Genomic DNA, 23360 nt, shown 5'->3' with positions numbered 1-23360 from the left:
CTAGTGTTTATGACAGGATGAAAAGCTTTTAAGATGCATTACCTAAGTCGACACTGAAGAGTATGACTTCCTTCTCAACAAAATCTTTTCTTTCTATTTATATTATCTCCTCCTATGCATTCCATTATGAGATACTGAATCGAATTGGTAACAGAACCATTTGCTGAAATCTTACCAGAAGAAGAGACAGAATGATAGGACACATCTTAAGACCATGGCTGTTGATAATTCGAAGCTTTAAAGCCTTCAAAAGCTTCAGAGCTTTGAAAAAACATTAAAATATTGAAGCTGTGAAGCTTCAAACCTTCTATACTTCAATTAACATGTTTCAAACCTTTGAAGCTTCACAATGAACTAGATTCAAAGCTTTGAATCAGTGTTCGACACATTAATGTTACACATATTGAGATTTCTTGAGTCCCTTCTGTTAGCTGAACCATATGTTTACTGTGAAGAAAGTTGTTCTTCACACAAAATTATTGCCTTAGCAGGATAAATGAAATTGGGAAACACATTTCAAGGGAAATAGTACCACTAGCAATAAAGCGAGACTATGGATGATTAATGGACCAACAATTTAAAGAAAACCTTTCAGACATGATCTTATTGAATATCAGAAAGCCTGACAACAAAAGAAAATAGTCTGAACAAATTTGCAGAACGAAAGAGAAATGTTTTGGTTTCAAAGCGAGATGAGTTACAATTACTATTATTTGAAAGCATACTTCACAGAGACTGTAAGTGGTAGTAATACTGCCACCAAACCTAGCTCTTGCTCAATGCAGGACTGTGTTTATAACACACCATTTTCAGAAAATAAGTCGATCCTGAAGATCTTCTGTGCTCTCATCATGTGGCAAGGCAGACAGACCAATGCCGATTTGATATGCGATGTGTTGTCAGCATAAAAACACTCACAGCTCTTGGTAACAAACTGAAGTGTTATGGTGGCCAGTCATCGACGTTAGTCCTTTTCCTATAGACAGGAGAGCAAATAAAAACATGCCAAAGAAGTAACTTCCGCCGACTTCTTGCGACACTTAAAGCATTTCCATAGCAAATAGAAAGTCATTCAGAACAGTCCTGTAGTCAAATTATTGCTACTTCGCTATCTATCACTTTCATTTTCATTTTGACTCCTCGAAATACAAGGGTTCTATACAAAATATTTCTTTTATTTCGAGTAAGAAGCTGGAGTAAAAACTGCAAATTCCCGGTTTTATTAGGGTATTACTCATTATTTATTATTAATTCCAAGCTGAAATTTGGAACCCACAGCACCTCTTGGCTTTAACACATACGACACTGGAAGTGTCTATCTTCATCAGAATTATATCAAAAGCCCTACTTAAGGCACCTAGGACTTGTTCAGTTAATATTTAAGGGAAGTGAAAGTGGTAGGAATGGTAAGGGGGAGACAAAGGCATGAATATGACAAACAGATTGAAGTAGATGTAGGATGCAGTAGTTAATGCAGAAATGAAAAGGTTAGCACAGAAAAGGGTGGCATGGAAAGATGCATCAAACCAGTCTATGGACTGAAGACTCAACATGCATTTCCAAATTCAATGCAAAATTATGACAATCCAGCAAGAAACTTTTCAACTAAACAATCAAATGAATAAGTAAATGAATGAATTAATGCTTACCATCCTCAAGTTTATATTCTCTGTTCCGAAGCATCTGATATGGAAGCAAGGGGCATATATGTAGAAAGGAGTTCAGCTTGTCCTCAACCATGTTCACCAACTCCAAAGCTGCCTGAAAGAAGCAATCAAGTATTTTAGCAAATGCAAAAATACAATGACAAACGGAAAAGGTAATAATAGTACATAAGTTCAAAATCTTAATAATGATATAGAATACACTTTAGAATTCATGAACTGATCAGTGGAACAAGTCTACAGGAAGTCCCATGGATAGAGAAATTTCAATGAATATAAGCGTCCTGAAGTGTAACTCATCTCTTAAAAATGGATGATGATATCATATAATTCCCAATTTTAATACCAACTCTTATCATAAAAACAACAGTATAAACGTAATACCAAACCATTTTTACACACTAAGGTGTAAAGTATTTAGCCTTCCCCTGCCCATACTTAAATGCATGTTATCCCCAGACTGTCCGCTTCGGGGGGGGGGAGGGGTTGTTTGAATCTTGGTACTGCCAGAAATTTAAAAATGGCAGGAGGGCTGGTATGTGATTGAGTGGCACACGCAGCTCACCTCCACTGGAGGTGTGCCTGAAAAGTCCCAGACACCTCAGGATGAGGACACGAGTTTACTTTATCCACAGAATGAAATAAATTATTTTTTTCCATCATCCTGAAAATGCAGACATATGCAGACATTTATAAAAAAAACAAAAAGACAAATTATGTTTACAAAAACTAATGAAGCTAGAAATATATTTGTAATTACTGTATTTCACCAAATGAAAGTCAACAATCCTCAGGTTCAAAATAAGACAGTTTATCTATTCACTGAATTTTAGGCTTACAGCCTATATCATCATGCATGAACCATTGTTCACTTCTGTTTTCTTGTTACTCTCCACTTGGATCAACATCCTGCATGATCTCGAGAACTTGCAAGATCATTAACACGCCGAGGCTTGCTGAGCATGAGGTTAATCCAGTCAGTTTTGTGGCAAGTTGTTCCATTCTGTCTGCATGCACAATTATCAGCTTCTGAATATTTTTGGGTGGTTGATGGCGTGTTTGAATGGCAGTTTTCAGAAAGTCCCCGACATGCTCTTTGCAGTTCATGTTTGGACTTACTGCTGACCAATTGATTCTTTGAACTAAATTTCCATTTGCAAATAAGGAAGCATATAATATCAAGTAAATTAAGAGTTTTAGGTCATTAAATGAGGGAAATATTACAAGGTTGAGGTACATATTAATGGAAACAGACTGGCAGAATGTAATTTTAAACTGCAGCAGTGTTTCAGAAGCATTTGAAAGATTTATAGTTATAACAAGCTCTTTCCTGAATGTAAGCTGTCCCAAAAGAAGTAAGATAGCAAATAAGACAGACAATGCAAGAAGCAAACGTGGGTTTAAGTGGTATACTATTTTTCAGCCCGTAGGAAACTAATGATACCCCTCTATAAGAAATCCAAGAACGGTAGTTCAGAGGATAAGTATAGGTACAACAATGTAAAGCAAATATACAGGAGGGAAATTAAATTAGCAAAAGTTAGAGGCAATGAAAACTATATTAGAAACAAGTGTAAAGCTGGAAGGAAGTAGACAGGAAGGTAATAAATGAACCAGGACCCACTGAACCAGATGTTCTGAATAATTTTTTCATGAAACTCAATATAAAATATTGCCAATCCTGGTAATAAGTCTATAGAGAAGGACAAGACTCAAACTACAACTATGCTTACAGTCATGGATATGTTACGTAACCAGCAGCATCAACAAGGTAATTTAACTAACATTTCTAAGTTCACACATGGGAAGTAGTTACATTGGCTGATATTTAAAAAAATAGTTACAGAACTTCATAATTCCAAAACAGAAGACTATTATGGTATCTCCAACTCCCTTTTAAAAGAAATTACTGATTTAATAGTGCTCCTGCTAGCTACACTCATAAACTGGGTATTCAAGGAAGGGGTTTATCCAGACTGTGTGATTACATTAATAGTTCCAGTTTATAAGAAAGGGGATAGAAATAGTCCAGACAGCTACTGAGCAGTAGCACTTGTGCCAATCTTATAAAAAATAATAGAATATTGTACAAAAAAAAAAAATAATTTCAAAATACTTTGAGAACAACAACTTAGTAAATGGTTCTCAGGGCAGGAAAATCAACCACTAAAGCTATAGAAAGTGTAATCTCTAAAATAATAAATAATTTTGTGTCCCACACAATCATTACTGGTGCTATATTTATTGATCTTAGCAAAGCTTTTGATACAGTATCAAATGAGATACTAATTTCTAAATTTAAGCATTATGGTGTCAAGGGTTCGAACTATCATTAATTAAATCTTTCCTCACAACTAGAAGCCAAAACATACCGGTTGACAACCAACACTCAAGAGTTACTCCAAGTAACAACAGGAGTAGTCCAAGCATCATTAGTTGGGCCATTCCTTTTTCTTGTATATATTAATAACTTTCCTAGGAACTTATCATGCAAGCCTGTAGGGTACTGTATGCAGATGACATTACTCTCATGACAGCAGATAAAGAATTAGAAAATATACTACTCAAAACAGGGAGAGGATTCAGGAGCCATTGACATGGTTAAAGGGGAATAAATTGGTCTTAAATTGCAACAAAACTGAAGAAATTTTCTTCCATCTAAGCAATACAACTAGGGAGGACAGCAACAAGTCAGTGAAAATGTTAGGATTCCATTTTTGAGCTGGAATGTTTATACATAACAATTAAGTAAGAAACTGTCTCAAGTGATATTTTACTGCAAAAACTAAAGAAATGTGTTAGCCAACCTCAAATAATTTCAGCTTACTATGCTTTCTTTCATTCACATCTACAGTATGGTACAATAATTGGGGGGGAATTCCATGGGGGCTCAGCATGTCTTTATATGGCAAACGAAAGCATCGGTTGCACACAGGTAATTTCAGACAAGCAATCATGAAGGGTTATTTTCCAAGAACTGGGAATAATGACTCTTCCCTCAATATATACTTACCAGTGCATAATGGACATTAAAGAAAACCTGATTACTCACTAAGGAAGGAGGCACATCACAATAATACAAGAAGAAATGATACAGACACTCTCCACGTTACATTAAAGAAAACACAAAAATATCATAACTGCACAGGAATGATACTCTTTACCAAGCTCCCATTGGAATTAAGAGATGATGTATGCCTGTGAAATCCTTTCAAAAGACTCTCAAAAGCTGTGTGATGGGAAACAGCGTTTACAGTACACAGGAATTTGAAGAAAAATTGGTGCACCTCCATATAAATTAGTAAAGATGTGTAAATATATTACTTGATGATACAGCAAAAATTAATTAGTACAGTATTTACGGGAGTGATCGATGTTTAATAGCACAGTATAGTATATTTAAAACAAGTCACGATTTTTGAGAGCATATATTTTATGGATTGTTGTCTGATTCATTGGCTGAATAGTCAGCGTTGAGGCCTTTGGTTCAGAGGGTCCCGGGTCGGGGATTTTAATCGCGTCTGATTAATTCTTCTGACTGGGGACTGGGTGTTTGTGTTTATCCAGACACTTTCCTCTTCATACTCAGACAACAGACTACACTACCAACCATCACAGAAACACACAATAGTGATTACATCCCTCCATAATGGGTTGGTGTCAGGAAGGGCATCCAGCCACAAAACAGGGCAAAATCCACCGCGTGACAAAGTTCGCACCCACAACACCACCAGTGTGGGAAAAGCGGTAGAAGAAGAAATTTTATGGATTGTTTGACATTGTTCTATTACAATGTACATTGTTTAATGGCAATTAGGTAGAGGTGCACAACAGTCTGAAGGGCATCTATTATGTACCGCCAAGCTCTCATTGTGCCATCAAAGCGAACTAAAGGCATTTAACATCCAAGCATGATTCCTGCCCAGATCAGGATTCCTCCACTGCGGTATGTATGGATGTCCTACACAGCACAACACCTTACCTGTGCACCTTGTCTTCTCCAAACCCTCACCCTTCAGGAATCTGGCCTAAATCAAATCATTTCATCAGTGAACAGAACATGGAACCATGCAGACAGTTCTGCCAATGTCACTTGCGTTACAGGTGTCTCATGGGTCTCCTAGCATGTAGGTCTCCCCTTTAAACATGTCTGACCAGGACCTGGCCAGAGATTTGTACAACCAAGGTTGTTCAGAAACGATCTCATAACTCCCTTGCAGTTGAGGTATTGTTCCGGGATTCTTACATAACAGTCCTGAGGAGGTGCTGTGACACTTGGCCGACCAGATCTTGGCTGACCATTAACATTACCAGCCTCCAGGTACTAGACACATCACTTTGGACACACCCACAGTTTCAGCAATCGTGTATTGTACACCACCACTTTGTACAAGAGTAAGGATCCTAGCAAGGTGAAACTGAATTATTGTGTACTGTGTTATGGTACGATTCGATAACTTTTCAAGTCCCGTACAAAGAGTTTTAACATCACTAAACAAAAACAAGCTCACATTAATCCACCACACGGACAGCGCAATACACATGTACAGTCAAGTGGGGCACATACATTCCTACAAAAATACTAAATAAATGCATCAACATTACTCTAGAAATGCATTCCGAGTAATAACACTGGAACTTTTGTGACATTTCCTTTGATGAAAACGTTTTTGGAGCAGTTTGTACACACTGTATATTTAATTAAGTTTAATTAAAAACCATTATGTCTTTCAAGGCATGATGAAAGACTGATATTTTTCACAGGTTTAACACTATAGCAACTTCACGATAAATCCCAGCCAATGCAGATGGGATATCTGTAAAAGAAAGCCATATTCCTGAGGTTTGGATTCCATGAAAAAACAGCAAGTTATCTATTTTGTTATATCTTGCAGCTTTCAGTCCATGGTAGTCAGAACAATAAGGAAAAGAAGACTTATGGATATGTCTATAAAGGCCTAAAAAAGCATTACAGATAGGTTTGAACAAGAGAAATGTATTCAGGTGGTGAGTCTCCATTATGAAAGTACTATTATACATTTCACATTTAAGGGCAGATGACCTTACTGTTTTACCCTTCTAAAACAGTAATGAGGAAACCAAATAAATGACATACTAAGATGAACAATATGATCATGGTAGATTTGTTATTTTGAGATTAGATAGAAATCAGTTTGAGAATTGAAACAAAGTATATATGTATTTTAAGGGCCTCCAAATGAAAACTCAATACTGTAATATTACTACAGGTAATAAGTTTCATATTAGGAAGAAGATATCGAACCAGGAATGCTGGTCCTGTAATCATTTCGCGAAGTATTTTGACAAGTTTGAAACACACCGCGTGTGCTAGAGGGCTGCCAGCTGCAGCTAACATCTGTGACGTAGCGTCCAGCTCCACTCACCCAGGCTACGTCATATCATTCATAGAATGTTCCATTCTTTCTACCAGGAATACCTCCCATAATAATCATACGAGTTTCAGTAAGATCCTCTACAGATTAAAGAAATTATTAGAGAAAATATGAAACAGTCATTGTCTGGAACTCCAGTACAAAAGAGACGCAAGAACAGGACACAAATAGAGTCTTATTCCAGTAGGACCCGCGTGGTTTACTGTTGGTCAACGTCGGTGTGCCGAGATGGCTAAGCGAGTGGAAATCTTCAAAGTTGGTGAGAATAAATACTTTAAATTTCTAAATGCAAACGGACTGAGCCATGTGAGCAGTGATTAAGGTACTTAAAAATATTCCAAATAAATTAGCCACTATACTTCAACATTTTTCAAAGTGATTATAACCTATTGTGCAGTAAACACTTAGGTAACTCGTAAATTCAATAATCTCTGAACTTAATATTTTTCCGAGAATAGACTGTGTTTCAAACACTTAGGTCGTTCATACACTGTATTATATGAATCGTCGCGTGAAATAACTTTACATCCTGAACTGTGTAAATACTTGTATTCTGCGAAGTAACGTTTCTTTACTTCTTTTACAAATTAAACTGTGTCATGGTAGTCTTTGTGTGGAACAATTTCACTTTCTTTACTATGCAACAAAATCTGTACAATGACAGTCTCCATGTAAAATGACTAATTTATTCTTTCCATGAAATGAACTATGTTATAATAGTTTTTGTGTTATTTATTTCATGAAATGTGTAATACCTGGACAGTGATAATATTCAAGAAAAGTAACTTTGTATTACATTCACACTGAAACATCGTGAATGGGACTAGCTTCATGCATAATACATTTTATCTTAGAGCAGACAGTCAAAGTATGTGTTGTAAAAGGTTTCTCTCTGGTAATAGCAGTGTTCCATCGTGAACAAACTCTCCGAATTCTTGTACAAAATATTACTGTCATACTCTAAGATCTATTGTAACCTCAAACTCTACGAACCTTTAAGACATTTCTTTAAGCCCTTCATGGGACTAGTGACCATAAATCATAAAGTGCACTTTATGACCCTGCAATAGTACGAGTGACTCATACGTGTTCTCACCTCATTGACTCAAGTGAGTGCAGTCTGTACATGAACTACAAGATATTCTAGATCGTCTGGGAAATTCTAGAACTTCTGGAACTTCGAGATCGGCCAACAAGAGCGTAGTCCGTTGTTTTCACAGTTCTGGCAGCTATTTCCTTAACTGGACGAAGAGGACCAGGGTTCGGTGCCGACACCGCATTCAAATGTATGAGGGGATATTGTATGTAATTACTCCAGATGTACTGAGGTGATGTTACAATTGCTTTCCTTTCAATACAAGAACAGCTCAAAAGGATTATGAACATTATTTCAAGTTCAAACCTCTCATTCTCTGTAACTGCTCCATGATAGCATACCGTACATGCCTTGCGTCCATCTCATGCTCTTCAAGCACGAAGTACGTGTATTCCTGGTACAATATGTTATATTTAACAGTAGAATAGTAAGTTAACATACATCTCTCAATCTCACCCCTGACACTTTAAATGGTCCATTACAGTGGTCCATTCTGACCCAGTGCTGTGAAAGATCTAAACCACAGTGAGGGATAGAGGATGGATTTTAGCATATTTGCATGTTTTGTTTGTTTCAAGATAAAATACGCCCATAAGCAGCAAAGAAAATTCATACCATTGGAAATCGAATGGCTAAGTTTTATAGTGCATATTAATACATAGTATATACTGAACCGTATCGTTCATGGTAAAAGAAATTGATATTTAACACAAATGTAATATAGCGTCAGAACATTGAAGTCGCAATTGGCGCGTAGCCAAGCTGAGTATATTTGGGTGGATGAAGCCTGCAGCAACAAGTCGTGGCACACGGAGTGAGCGAGAAAGTATAGCAGAGAAAGGATGGACATACTCTGATTCTGTCTGGGGAATTAAATTTACCACCTTACTAAAAATTAAAGCGGCAAGAATCAAGCTTGACATTTTTGGAAATCAGGCCATATCTACTCTTCTGAAAGGATATTAGAGAAATTAAAACCACAGTTATATTCCTCATAATTTACTGAATGACATGATGAGTCTTGAGATGTTAATAAGCAGTGTTTTTCGTAATACAACATTCGCGCAGAAACCGTGGGAAACTAGCGACTCACTTCACATTGATCTGAAGTGTGTATCTTGGTAAAGCCCCGGGCTTGGCATCACCTACTGTTCCTAATAAATAGTGAGAGATGTGAAGAGGCACAGGATTCCATTCTAACATTTTCTTCAGTGCGGTCGTGAGTGTGTCCATCCGACTGATGGATGCGCCGTGAACTTGCCATCGAACAAAGACTTCGTCATAGAAGCTGTATAGGCGAACTGTGTGCAGTCCGAGATAGGAGTGTAGCTAAAGCATGAACCAGAACGTGAAGATTTACTGACTTTTAACAAGAATTAGTGTGCCGTTGAGCAAGAGGCATTAATTATGTACATTTCGACTAGCTAGACCATAATTTATATATATTTATAACATGAGTTTGCGTGCGGTTGAGCTTTAGGAATTCAATAAATACATTTGGCTTGATACAACGCAAATTTCTTCCATAAAGTAAATAAGAAGGAGTAGGATAATACGGAGTGCATCGCAGACGACTGACTAGTGTTTGATTGCAGTTAGTCCCGTGGAAACTATGATGAGCTGTCAAGCCGGGCTGAGTGGCTCAGACGGTTGAAGCGCTGGCCTTCTGACCCCAACTTGGCAGGTTCGATCCTGGCTCAGTCTGGTGGTATTTGAGGGGGCTCAAATACATCAGCCTCATGTCGGTAGATTTGCTGGCACGTAAAAGAACTCCTGCGGGACAAAATTCCGGCACCTCGGCGTCCCCGAAAACCATAAAAGAAGTTAGTGAGACATAAAGCACATAACATTATTATTATTATTATTATTATTATTATTACGAGCTGCCAATAGCACGAGACTTTCCTACATTCAATTTCAAGAAGACGACATCACGATGAAGCCATTCCAGGAGATGAGACCATCACTGTCAATCCAGGATGACAACAGCCTGATGATGGGCTAACTACAACTACCAAGTCCGCAATGGAGGGATCATGCGGTCTACAGTAATAAGATAAGTTGAACAGGTTTATTTTGGCATGAGTTAGGGACAGCAATTTTCGCAGATATTTTTCTTTCAATTTAATTTAAATCTTTATCTAAGCCCTTTTGGAAACCAAATGTAAATATCAGGACTAATGCATGTGTAGCCAGTGTTTAGATTTGTTTATTATGGGTAACAAGGGAGATAGGTCCAATCTAGGTTTGTTGCCATGTAAATATTTTACTTTATTACTGTGTGTGATAACATAGCTAGTTGTAAAGCCAGGGTCTTTAAACGTAAGGACGTGCTGCCTTATAGTGTTGAGTGGGAACTAATTTTGATGTATTGGGCTAGTTAAAGTCAGGATTTGCATGCTTATCTGTGTGCATGAATTTCACAGGAAGGGGCGAAGCAGAGGAGCACATCAACGTTGAAACAATAAGGGTTATTGAATTGTGCAGGTGGGGCTTTCCCAGAACTGTGCACTCGATTTGAACCGAGGACTAAGGGACAAAGAGATATTATGTACGGATGATACTCCGTATATTTTATTAGAGATATGATATACGGAAGAGTTTCCAGTGGATGAAATTGACCTGATATGAGGTCAGGCATGTATGCCCTGATGTGAATCAGAATAGAATAATCCGTATGTGTATTATGAAGAGGCTCAGAGAGCCAAGAAAGAATGCCCGCTGTTAGAGAAGCGAAATGTTTAAGTCCCCTTACCCTGAGACAGTCGCCCTTTGTGTGTTAGTCAGGCCGAGCTAAGAAGGGTCTGTTGATTTTTTTTTTATGCTGGAAGAGTAATGACCTTGCCTCCACCCCCTTTCTGTGAATAGGTCATTGCCACAGCACACCAGAATAAAAGGGAGAATTCCATCCCTTATGAAGGCTGCAACAAGAGTGAAGTGTTTTTATTTACCTTGGCTTGTAATTATTTTCAGATGCCGCAGAGTTCGTCGTCTTACTGTATGATATTTTTTGTGTTGTTCTTCTTTGTTGAGTTGTCATGTGTTTTTTTAGAATGTGCAGTAGTACGTATGCTACTTAGGGGTTGAGGGTTCAAGTCCCATCCTTGTCTGTGATTTCAGGATCACACTTACTGTGATTTTTGGGGGCAACCAATGGTCCTACAGTTATATTTATGTGTAGTTATATCTCGTATGTGATGGAATTGATGTTAGATTTAAATTACAAAGCTGCAAAGTATTTCAGTTCCTAACATCATAAAGATATTCAAATTACAAAGCTGTAAAGTATTTCAGTTCCTAACATCATAAAGATATACACGTTGTGCATAGAGGTTTTCATAAATAACCTGTTCAAACTTACCGCAAAATCAACTATAAGCTAAAGCAATGGCAACGCAGACTCCGTGAAGTTTTATTGTTTCGTTGCCACTTCATGGCCAACGACTTATATATTGTAATTATGTAATGCACATTTTTGTGTTACCTGTGATTTCTCTTTATATTTTTTGTTTATGCTTTTCATTCATTAAATCTATTTATTTTTGTTCCTCATTTACTCACACGATGATGTTTCCTGTCCTGTTAGATCTTTAAGATCCTCTTTAATTTTAACTAATTTATACCGAACCAGACAAGCGCTCTCCGAAGACCTAGCCAGGTGAAGAAAGGACAAGAACGATAGGTAAGTTGCCCATATCTGTATTCACCTATCTTGATTTATTTTCCCACGTGTCTATCGGGTACAGTACAGAATATGTGCATAATCTTGACATACGTGCATATAAATGCATAATTGCAGTTATTATTTTCTATAAAACAATGCAAAGAAATGAATATGTAAAAATTCCATTCGCCGTCGGAAGCATTTACAATGCATTGTTGCTGACAATCGATAGCTTGACAATAGATAATTATTTTTCACTGGTGTTTTGGTATTCGGTTTGATAACTCAAGCAGTAGAGATGAGAGATCTTTCCTCAATGCTTGGCAGGGATGAACCTGTCCACCCCAAATAAGTATTCTTACTTATATAGAAGAATTAAAACGGAGATAGCCTAAAACTAAATAATGCCGCCATTTTCTTTGTTCCTATGGTCTTATCACTGGCAGGACCTAACCAATCCAGATCAATGGTCTTGCCCAGACTAATGATTTGTAGCTCTAACCTACCTTACATCTCTGTCATTTATCTTTCGTGTTAGTATAATGTGCTGACATTGGCAAGCCTGCTCAGTGTATTGCGAGCTTGTCAGAACCGCCGCTATGTTGCATTTGTAACCTACACTTTCATTTCTCCATTGTATGAAGACCAATAACCAGTTAAAATCATGCCAAAAGAAAAAGCAGATACAAGTATTTCTACTTCAGCAGTGGATAATTAGAGAACCAACATTGTACATAGAGGAAAAGCAATTATTTTGCAGAGTATGCAAAAGTGCACTTATTCCAGTTTTTTAGTGCACAGATGCATGCATATTTTGCCATTTTTAGTGCATAAGAAACCACCCTCTAGTGATGACTTATCATTTCACAATCCCACATGCGTAGAACTGTAGCCACCTTGATGAGAAACTAGACATGATATTACTTGGCTGGAACGTCCTAAAGAGCTGTGAAAAGTGGGTAACCAGAATCTAACCCCATGCAAATGGACAATATTAAAACAAAAGCAGTCAAGATCCTGAAAAACTAATCAAATTCATGAAAGGAAAAGACTTAGGTACATTATTGGACTAAAGAGACAATGTGAAAAAGAGAGAGACAAGAAGAAACACCATTGTGAAATGACAGGAGAGATAGAAAAATGAAAAGAAAAGAAAGGTAAAAGGAACTGGGTACAGACTGAAGAAAGAGAATGTGCGCTGAAATTGGCTGATGAAGAAATGAACAGGTAAGACTTATTCATTACGTGCATGTGGACAAACTCAGACTATGAGCCATCTCATTCAATGCCCTTTGAATCCTGTGAATTGCATCCAGGAAGATTTACTGTAGGGTACAGACGCGGCTCTGCAAGTAGTGCAGTACTGGGCTAATGTAGTGTAACTCAGTGCTTTATTGTTATATTATGACACCAGAAAAAGAAAACAATACTGGATTCAGCCATTTCAGAAAACCCACATCTGCTGAACACCGGAGAGAGTAAAGAAATACTACCATATTGGCCTGAATATAAGACTATGTTTTTTGTATTAAAATTTACAATTTCTTTTATGTCGCACAGACACAGATAGGTCTATAAGCAATAAATTTCATAGATAGGCCCGTATTGATGGATATGACTTTTTACAAACTTAAGTTTATTCTCTGCCTGATTAATACATAGTTTTACTCCCAAACAGTATTAGTTTCGACCGTACATAGTGGTCATCCTCAGCCTTTCATCATAAAAATTGGAATTAGAAGGACAAAGTGTCATCATAAACAAAAGGGGGTTAAACCTCCTCAGTTAGGACTACAAACACATACAGTACACTAAGGTATACATTTAAAAGTCAAAACATTAGAAACTTATAATGGTCGAGTAGATTTGGTATAAAAACTAGTAGTTCACAAGATTAATGAAACTTGAAAATAATTTTGGTATACCTGCATTCGAAACTGCACTTGTGTCGAATAAGGGTGAGATAAAATGCCATTGTCTATTGGTAGTCTCACCACGGACCATGGTAAAATCTACATCACAAGAGAATATCAGTGCTGACGCAAATAAACTGGTTAATTGTTGATGTGCATGTCAACGGCCGTATCATGAAAGGAACAATCTTCTTTGGTTACATTAGGTGAAGGATATCCCGTTGTTATTAAAGCAAGTCTATCCGTCCATAAGTTATTGAAGCAAGTCTATCCGTCCATAAGAGCGCTAAGGGGGGAATATCTAAAAGAGAGAGAGAAAGAAAATTACTTGACTGAAGTGAAACAAAATCATGGGAATGTGACTCATAAAAGAGAGATAGCTTACCCTTCGATGTTACAGTGGTGCACCCAGCACAGCTGACAGTGTCTACTAATGTTTGGACTTTTAAATGTGTACATTAGTGTATTTTATGCATATGTATTCGTAGTCTTAACTCAGGACGTTTAACCCCCTTTTGCTTATGACAACACTATGCTCTTTTAATTCCAATTTCTATGATGAATAGCTGAGGATGAGCACTATGTACTGTTGAAACTAATACTGTTTGAGAGTAAAACTTCGTATTGATTAGGTGGAGAATAAATTGAAGTTTGTAAAAGGTGAAACAGATAGGTCTTATGGCAACGAGATAAGAAAGGAGAAAGTGTGGGAAGAAAGTGGCCTTGGGCTTAATTAAGGTACAGCCAGGTGTGAAAATGAGAAAACGTGGAAAATCATCTTCAGAGTATTACGATCTCCCTATATACTCCACGTTTCCCTACCTTGCTTGGCGCTGCTTGCTTCAATTCTACGCTCGCCGCATGATGTACTCTGCCCACATACTGTCAACTCGACTGATTACGTCAGCTGTGCTACACTTTGCCGTGCTTGTGTAGTGTGCACCACGTGACTTTATTCTTTCTAGAACTCGCTAGTGTGTATAGCCTTCGCTTCGTTTCTGGAAACTTCCTTTCCTCTTTAAATTGCTCTCTCCGCCCATCCATCCTTGAGTCGGGCTTTCATGGCGGAGTGGTAGATTTACACACGCTAACAACTGTGTGCTGTGCTATTATGTCAACTTCAGCTGGACATTATCTGCTACAACTCTGTGAGCAAGGCTTATAACACATTTGTTTACATTTGGACTTTACCTTCATTCTGGCATTTGCCTATTATAAATACTTTACTCAGTCGAGTGGCAATGCTTCGCTTTAAAACTTTCACATAGACTCTTTCTACTTATGAACTGCGCTACGGACTATTTGCAAAAAGAAAGCTTCTTCAGTTCTCATTTATGATCTATTGCTACTGCTAAACTATTCAATTACCCGGTGGAGAAGATCCTTTCTCATCCTAGTCCCCTTTCCCTTCCCATGTGTCCTTTTTCTTTTCAGGGTTCTGGTTTCGATGCATATTGTATACTTTTGTAAATGTGGCACATCTTTTTTTAGATTTTTCTTCCATTTCCAAATTTTTATCTGGTTGTTAACTTATGGTTGTTAAAATATATTTATATATTATTTTGCACCGTTATTCGGGTCATCTTCTTTTGGCCCTAGTTCCTTCCTTACTGCGCGATTTTCCTCATCATAGCCTACTTCTTATTATATTTTATTAAGCACGTTTGATCACCTAACGTTATCTTATCAATTATGGTACATTTAATTTCATTGTGGTATATCAAACTATAATATTATCCATGTCGTCGCCCCGACAAGGGCTGCTGACAGCAGGGTTCAAAATCACCATCTCTCGAATTCAAGCTCTCAGTTGCGTAACCCTACCCGCATGGCGAACTCACTTGGTTTTCTTTACGTTAGAGAGTATTAATACAATCTGTAGTCATCTTACATGCGCAGCCAAACATTTAACCCTCCAATTCCTATTGGATGGTTTTTGATGGAATTTTATGGGTTTTTTTTCAAGTGATATTTGTCCTTTGAGGTATCTTTAGAAGCAATGCAGCAATTAAAGTTTGTATAATTATTATCTAAACCTCTCTGAGGGGTGGCACCTATAGGTGACACAGGGAATTATAACAAGTTTACGTTTAATTTCTACAAATATATCAACATTTAAATGAGTTAGAACAACAAATTCATTAAAAAGGTAAGAATAAGGGCCAACAATTACAAAATACTTTAGCCGTCTTTTTCCTGTGTTGAATTCATGCCAACAATAGATGTATCTTGATTTTTTCCCTTCAATTCCTAGGTGGAAAATATGGTCTCGATGAAATTTCTCTAGCGAATGCTTTCTCCTCTCTCCATGTCTTCTTGAGTCCAGCTATCTCCCTGTCTATGGTTCTCTTCCAGGTAGTCCTCAGTCTGCCTTTCCTGCAACTTCCTTGCAGATTCCGGCTCAATGCCTGTCTTGTGATAAATAGCTGTGATAAATGTGATAGAAAGGACGGTCTTTTAAATTTTTTTTTTTGCTAGTTGCTTTACGTCGCACCGACACAGATAGTCTTATGGCGATGATGGGATAGGAAAGACCTAGAAGTTGGAAGGAAGCGGCCATGGCCTTAATTAAGGTACGACCCCAGCATTTGCCTGGTGTGAAAATGGGAAACCACGGAAAATCATCTTCAGGGCTGCCGACAGTGGGATTCAAACCCACTATCTCCCGGATGCAAGCTCACAGCCATGTGCCCCTGACCGCACGGCCAACTCGCCCGGTAGACGGTCTTAAAAGTATGACTATTAGGCAGTACCATATGGCTGATAAAGCAGGCATGATAGAGTTTCTAAAAAGTAATTATGATCGGTGGAAAACGATAAATAAAAATGTAAACAGACTCTGGGATGGGTTTGAAGCAACTGGTGAAAATAGGTTTGTACCTTTAAAGGTGGAAAGGAATGGTAAAGACCCACTTTATTATATCAGAGAAATAGAGAGACTAAGGAGGAGGTGCAGATTGGAACGTTTGGGCTGGGAAGACTTGGGAGAAAGAAGACGAGCTGCTCGAGCAAGTGGAATGTTAATTCAACAATGTTACAAGTGTTTATTGAGATTCACCTAATCAATACATAATGTGTATTTTAACATTGTGGAATTAATGCACATTTCAATACGGATCAGTCATGAGACTTGTAACATGCAAGTAGTATGTTCTGAGCTGTCAGTGGAGAGATGGCGTGGAATGACATTAGTAGACGAATAAGTCTGAGTGGTGTCTTTAAAAGTAGGAAAGTTCACAATATGAAGATAAATTTGGAATTCAAGAGGACAAATTGGGGTAAATATTCGTTAATGAGACGGGGAGTTACGGATTGGAATAACTTACCAATGAAGATGTTCAATAAATTTCCAATTTCTTTGAAATCATTCAAGAAAAGGCTAGGAAAACAACAGATAGGGAATCTGCCAGCTGGCGACTGCCCTAAATGCAGATCAGTAGTGATTGATTGATTGTGATACTTTCTTGTGGTCTGTTCAGGGTGTGCCCAAGCCATCTCCATTTTCTTCTCATCTGTTGCTGTATGGAACTTTGACTTCTGGCCTCCCAAAGTTCTTTGTTTGAAATGGTCTTTGTTTGGCCAACATATTCTCATAATGTACCTCAAGCAAAGATTTAATGTGGTAATGTCTTTGGTCACTTTCCAGGACTCGCATCCATATAGTACCATGGATTTAACTTTGAGGTGAATATTCTTAGCTTCATTTTTATGCGAATGTGAGGGGGATTTCCATATTGGTCGTAACTGTGTAAAAGCACCTTTGGCTTTATTTATACGGCTCACCACTTCCATCTGTGCCATCCTACTTTGTGCGCTATATATACTGACTTTACAGTTTTGGTGAACTTACCTCTTCATCTCTACTCTGTATATATTTTCACGTTTAATTCTCCACTACATCCCGCTGATATTCGTCTGGTTGCCATGTTTGATGCTCATCTGTTTCCTGTGCTGACGTCATACGTCACCTGCTCAGCTGTTTGTCACAAGACATTCTCTAGAATGATCTCTCTGCCTATATATTCTCGCCACCCTGCCTATTTCGGCAGGTGGAATCAAGAACTGCAAAGAGCATTAGACCTCGTCAAGGCATGAGATTTTCTCTGCTCATCATCTTCGCTGCTGCTACCCTGAGGTGAGACATATGGAGACCTTCCTATTCAAATTTTATAGTTAACCTTTCTTTTCTACGGGCATCTTGGCGGGAGTGGGGGGAGTGGTCTGCGCTTTGTGTACAATAAAGACATTTATGCTATGAACATACCTTTATCCGCGTAAAATTGCAACCATAGAACTGGATGGCTGTGTACCATAACCTCTATCTGATGTACACTTCGCGTTGTGTTCTTAGGTATCCTATTTCTCCCATCCTGACCCTTATTACCACAGGTTGTACTAGCTTTGTATCTCATTATAAGATTTCCCGTCATATTTCACATTGTTATGCGTACTTGTATTATTATGGAACGTGTGATCCTAAGCATGTACTATGATCCCTTGGAACTACTTTCCTATTAATGTTTTACATTTTACGGCACACTCATGTTATTATGGAACTTGTTATAATCATCAAACATTCTAAGTATGCGCTATGATCCCTTTGATCAACCTTTTCTCAAGTCTTATCTTAACAAATTTTCTTATAACCTATTTCTTCTAAAAATGTACTTGGAGTTGTTGATAATGTTCTTTCTCTATATCACGTAATTATCCTTCAGTGCATTTATTTAGCACATGTTTACACTTAGGGTTGCTGTTAGGTTTATTTATTATATTTGGCCGCCTTTGCTGGCAGGACCTAGTGTTTATAATGCACTATGTCTTCTGGTATAGGCTAGAGCAATTTTGTTTCTTTCATACATCTGTCTCTGTCTTATCCTTGGCTGTGACAATCTGAAAGTGACTGCAGCCAGTCCTTGCTATGAATGGTGTGAAAATGTTGCTCATAGGGTCAGTTGGTGTATGCATTTCAGTGGGCTTGGCAGACTGATATGTAATAGCAACTCTGGCCCGGTGAGAAAGCAACGGGAAACTACCTCACTCCTCATTTCCCTAGTGCGCCTGTTCAGTGATGCCTAGGCCATCTATGACAGCTGATGGCAGAGCTGTTGAGGATCCCACCAGCGGCATCGCTGACGGACTGAACATACATACATTATACTTGGAAAATCTATTATTCATCAACAACTTTAAATATATTAACTTACTTCAAGTTGGTACCCCTGTTAATTATCAGCCACGTTTTGAGAATTCATGTATATGGTAAATTTACTGATATCTATTTGTACATTCCGTTCTCACTGTACCGTTTTTCAATTTGTAGTCTATTCCTCTATAATTTTTATGATCTAAATTAATTTATATTTATACTTACTTGTACATTACGTTTTTTCAATCTTGCAAAACTTTAATTATTATTAATCTCCATTTCTACACTTCCTTTTTATTTTTTTATTTTTTTTGCTAGGGTCTTTACGTCGCACCGACACAGATAGGTCTTATGGCGACGATGGGATAGGAAAGGCCTAGGAGTTGGAAGGAAGCGGCCGTGGCCTTAATTAAGGTACAGCCCCAGCATTTGCCTGGTGTGAAAATGGGAAACCACGCTTCCTTTTTATACTGTATACTTTTCTATTTAGAAAAAAAATATATAGTCCTGCCAAATTGTTCTTGCTAGAGTATATATTGTTATCTTTACGCTGGTTTGAAAAGAGAAAAAAACAACATGTTATTTAAAACCCTATTAATCTTGTTTCGCCCTTATGCTTATCGGACTTGACGATCCTCTTTTTTCTGAGCCCCTCTTCCTATTCCACTGTGCACTGATACACATTTACTGGGACTTTTTTGATATATAAGTCTTCATTTACATTAGCGTCACCTCCTTGGTGACGTTAGTTACAAATTCATTGCACAACATCATTTAATTACTCCAAAATTAGACGTAACAACTCTTTCTATATTCATTCTATCTAGATTCAAGCTAGATTGTTACGATGGTTTATGCACATTTCCATAGAGTTTTTGTTATTTATATTTAAGGCTGCTTCCTTAGTTTCTATCTTTAATTCATTCAGTTTGATTCCCATATCCCAAAATCATTTTGCAAGACAGAGATCATCCATATAATCCAGTTCTTCCAATCGGTTATTTAGACATCACTGAATGCCACACTGCTAAATTGTTGCCTCTCAAAATATACAATCCAGTGTCATGATAAACAAGATTGGCGACAGTACACATCTTTATCTCTCTCCAGATTTCATAGCAAAAGGTTGAGACAGCTTCCCTTTATGTTCTATTTGACAAGTACATCAATCATACATTGCCTGTGTAAGACTATCTTCTGTGGGATTCCTAACTTTTCATACCCCTCCACATTTTCCTCAGGTCGACAGAATCAAAGGCCTTTTGAAAATCAATGAAAAGTACATGCATGTGAAGAGATAGTGGGCTACAGAGAACCAGGGAGGAATGAATGGATATTGGATGATACTCAAGAATCAATCTAAAAGCAAAGAGAGTACTAGGCACTGTGCAATTCCAGCTGAACAAGAAACCAGAAAGCAGCAGCAATGACAAGAAAACAGGGAGGCCAACAAGGAGGTTAAAAAAAAGTGTGGAAACAAATAATGTTTACAGATCAACTGGCAACACAAGCAGAAGCAGGAGTCGGTAACAGCAAAAAAGTGTAAGTCATTAAAAGAAAGCTTCCTATGAGGAACTTTTTGGGGGAGAAACCAGTTAGAGATGCACATGGACTAGCCTTGACGTGAGACAGACTGGGAAGATGAAGACAGCACTTCACGGAACTACTCAAAAACTTCAGTGAGGAAACCAGAACTTAAGAAGGTAAAACCATTTTAGAGGATCCAGATATCTTGGTAGATCCATCAACATGACAAGAGATTGTACAATAAGTGAAAGAAATGAGTGGCAAAGTGTCGTGTCCTCCCAGGGACTTGAACCCAGGACTGCTGTTCCCTCCGAGGATCGAACCCAGGGAACGTAGGAGGAATAGCTGTACCTGATGTATTAGGAATTAGCCTGTCATAAGAGGCTAGGAGTCAGGTATAAGCATACCTAATAGGCGTACCTGATAATAATTAAAAGATGTAAAATAATTATATTCATGGAATTGAATAGTCAGTTAAGAGTGGAAATCATGTTTCTTGCATGTTAGGAAATCTTGAGTAACAGAGAAGTTTGTCATACAGGATGTGACTCATGTTGACAGGGCATGGTTCAGCAGCGTAGACGCAGTAAGAATATACTAGAAGGGTCTCTTGGATACAGGCCTCTGATTGGCCAGAATCACGGAAAGTTAGGCAGTCACGTACGCAGGTTACCACAAGCTTCGAGAACATGGGGTGTGGCCCCACGAGGCTATATAAGGGCAAGGAAGCCATTATTCAGGGCTTCTACGATTCACTTCGCGGACCAGTTGTCAGTAGAATCCCTGCCGGTCGGTAGGACGATTACGCAATCAGTAATAATAATAATAATAATAATAATAATAATAATAATAATAATAATAATAAGTATTATATACTTCAACGGACGACTAGTAGACAGACTTCTCGCTCAAGACTTGCCAACATTAAGTCTTTATTTCAATTGTACATAGTGTACATATTGTAGTTAACCTTCAGTATCAAAATATATTAACTTCGTGGGAATCCAATTCTTCGTCTTCCTCCTGATCTGCACCTTAGTTGAAACTTCCCAACCTATACGTTCCAACCGCTCGGGAACGATCCAAACAACCTTCCAACCAATCTGACCTTTCCTAAGAGCTCACCTATAAGCTCAAATCCTGTCTGTCACGACAGAAGACAAAATTTTTGGTGTGCAGCTGTGGGGTGGGAAGCAGACAACCTCAGCAGAGAAGGAGACGATTTATTTTAAGCCCCGCAGAAGAGGCTTAGCTCAAGAAAGAAGTAACGGCCCTGCAGAGTTCCCGTTCCAGTGAGAGGTGCCAGCAGCACGACAGCAGCCTACTGAGCCAGCCCAGCGCGCGGTAGCAGACAGCGTCCAGAGACCGAGGATCCAGCCCATCTTCAGCACCGATCAACCTTAAGGGTGAGTGCTTATAATTTTCTCTTCTATAATGGCAGAGTCAAATGTAACGGGTAACCTGGTAGATAATGTCAGTGACGCAGGTTCGGATACGGGTAGTGTGCATGCAGAGGAACGATTGTTTATATTGGCATCAGAAGGCCATAAGTTAATCGGTCATGAATTTGACGGCAGTAAGCCGGAACGCCTCCGCGAATTTATTGCAAATGTAGAAGCCGCACATTGCATGGTAAGACCTAATGAGAAAGGATTATTCTTTAAATACATCCTAACGAAGATAACGGGTCCAGCTCGCGAGAAGTTACTATCACGGGGGGATATCATAAACTGGAGGAACGCAAAAAACGCGTTATGGGAATACTATAGCAAACAAGGTACGTTTGAACTATATTTATGCAAATTATTTCAGTCCAAGCAAGGAACTAAGGACTCCGTGGCGGAGTGGGCTCACGAGGTTGAAGAAATCGTATTCATGTTCAGAAACGCGATCTTAGAGGAAGAACCGATAGAAGGCCGCGAATATCAGCGCCAAATTATAGTTAAAATAGCCATAGCCGGTTTCACTCAAGGGCTCCGAAATAGGAGGATCCAGCACAAGTTGCAAGACAGAGATCCTGGAACATTCGAAGAGGCTGTAAGTACAGCCAGGCAGGAAGAGGCATTACTGCTCTCCCAGGAAGAGCGTGAAGCCCTGTACAAGCCACAACCGGTTAGAACCCCTCGTAAGGAAAGTTGGCAGGTAGTGCCTATAAAGGGCAGCTTTAAGGGCAATTTAGGGCGACGTCAGGCAACGGGAAATAAGCAAGGCAAATCCCGAAACATATTAGTAACTTGTTTCAACTGTAAGCAAGAGGGCCATATCGCAAAAGAGTGCGAACGGCCGAGAACCAAGCCTGACACACCGGCTCCTAAGTGCACATACTGTAAAAAGTTAGGCCATAAGGAGCGAGAACGTAGAAGGAAACTAAGAGACCAAGAGAAACCTAGTACCGGGGAAGTAAGGATAGTCAGGTCCAGGTCCACGAAAGTACCAATCAGGGTACAATCCCAGCATGCGCAGGGAGCAGGAAATTGTAAGGGGGCCATCTGAGCCCGTCATACGATGCTATGAGTGCAATGAAGTGAGCCATAAGAGGCCCGAGTGCCCACGACGAAATAAGGACCGTGGACGCACTCGTAAGCGGTGTTATGCCTGTGGGAGGCAAGGCCATTTGCGGTGGCAATGCACCGCCAAGCCAAGCCGAACGGCTCAAGTTAGCCCTCAAGGAAAGGGCAAGCAAAGCCAAGAGGCACAAGTTAGCCCTCAAGGAAAGGGTCGGAAGGTAGTAACTCAGGCTAGTGTGACACAAAACAGCCAAGACAAGCCGAATAGTCTTAATAAGACACGGTGTAAAATATGTAAGCGATGGTCTCATGATAGCAAAGACTGTTGGTTCAATACCCGGGACACGTTAAACTAATAAGGGGTCACGAGCAAGGGACTGCTGTGACAACCCCGAAGGTATCAAGTCCCGCCGCAATGGAATTATC

General features: G+C 38.8%; 1 protein-coding gene across 1 annotated transcript in view; it reads right to left on the bottom strand.

Moving 5' to 3' along the window:
- Ide (Insulin degrading metalloproteinase) overlaps positions 1-23360 on the bottom strand; it is a 644148-nt gene that overhangs the window by 205601 nt on the left and 415187 nt on the right. The window contains exon 17 of the mRNA XM_067140877.2: positions 1650-1761. Within this exon, the coding sequence (XP_066996978.2) occupies positions 1650-1761 (112 nt within the window). The remainder of the gene's footprint in view (positions 1-1649; positions 1762-23360) is intronic.

Source organism: Anabrus simplex, chromosome 2 (assembly GCF_040414725.1).
Source record: "Anabrus simplex isolate iqAnaSimp1 chromosome 2, ASM4041472v1, whole genome shotgun sequence".
In the NCBI taxonomy this organism is placed as follows: Eukaryota; Metazoa; Arthropoda; class Insecta; order Orthoptera; family Tettigoniidae; genus Anabrus; species Anabrus simplex.
The sequence above is the reverse complement of the archived record's forward strand: the minus strand, read 5'-3'. Positions and strand labels throughout refer to the sequence as shown.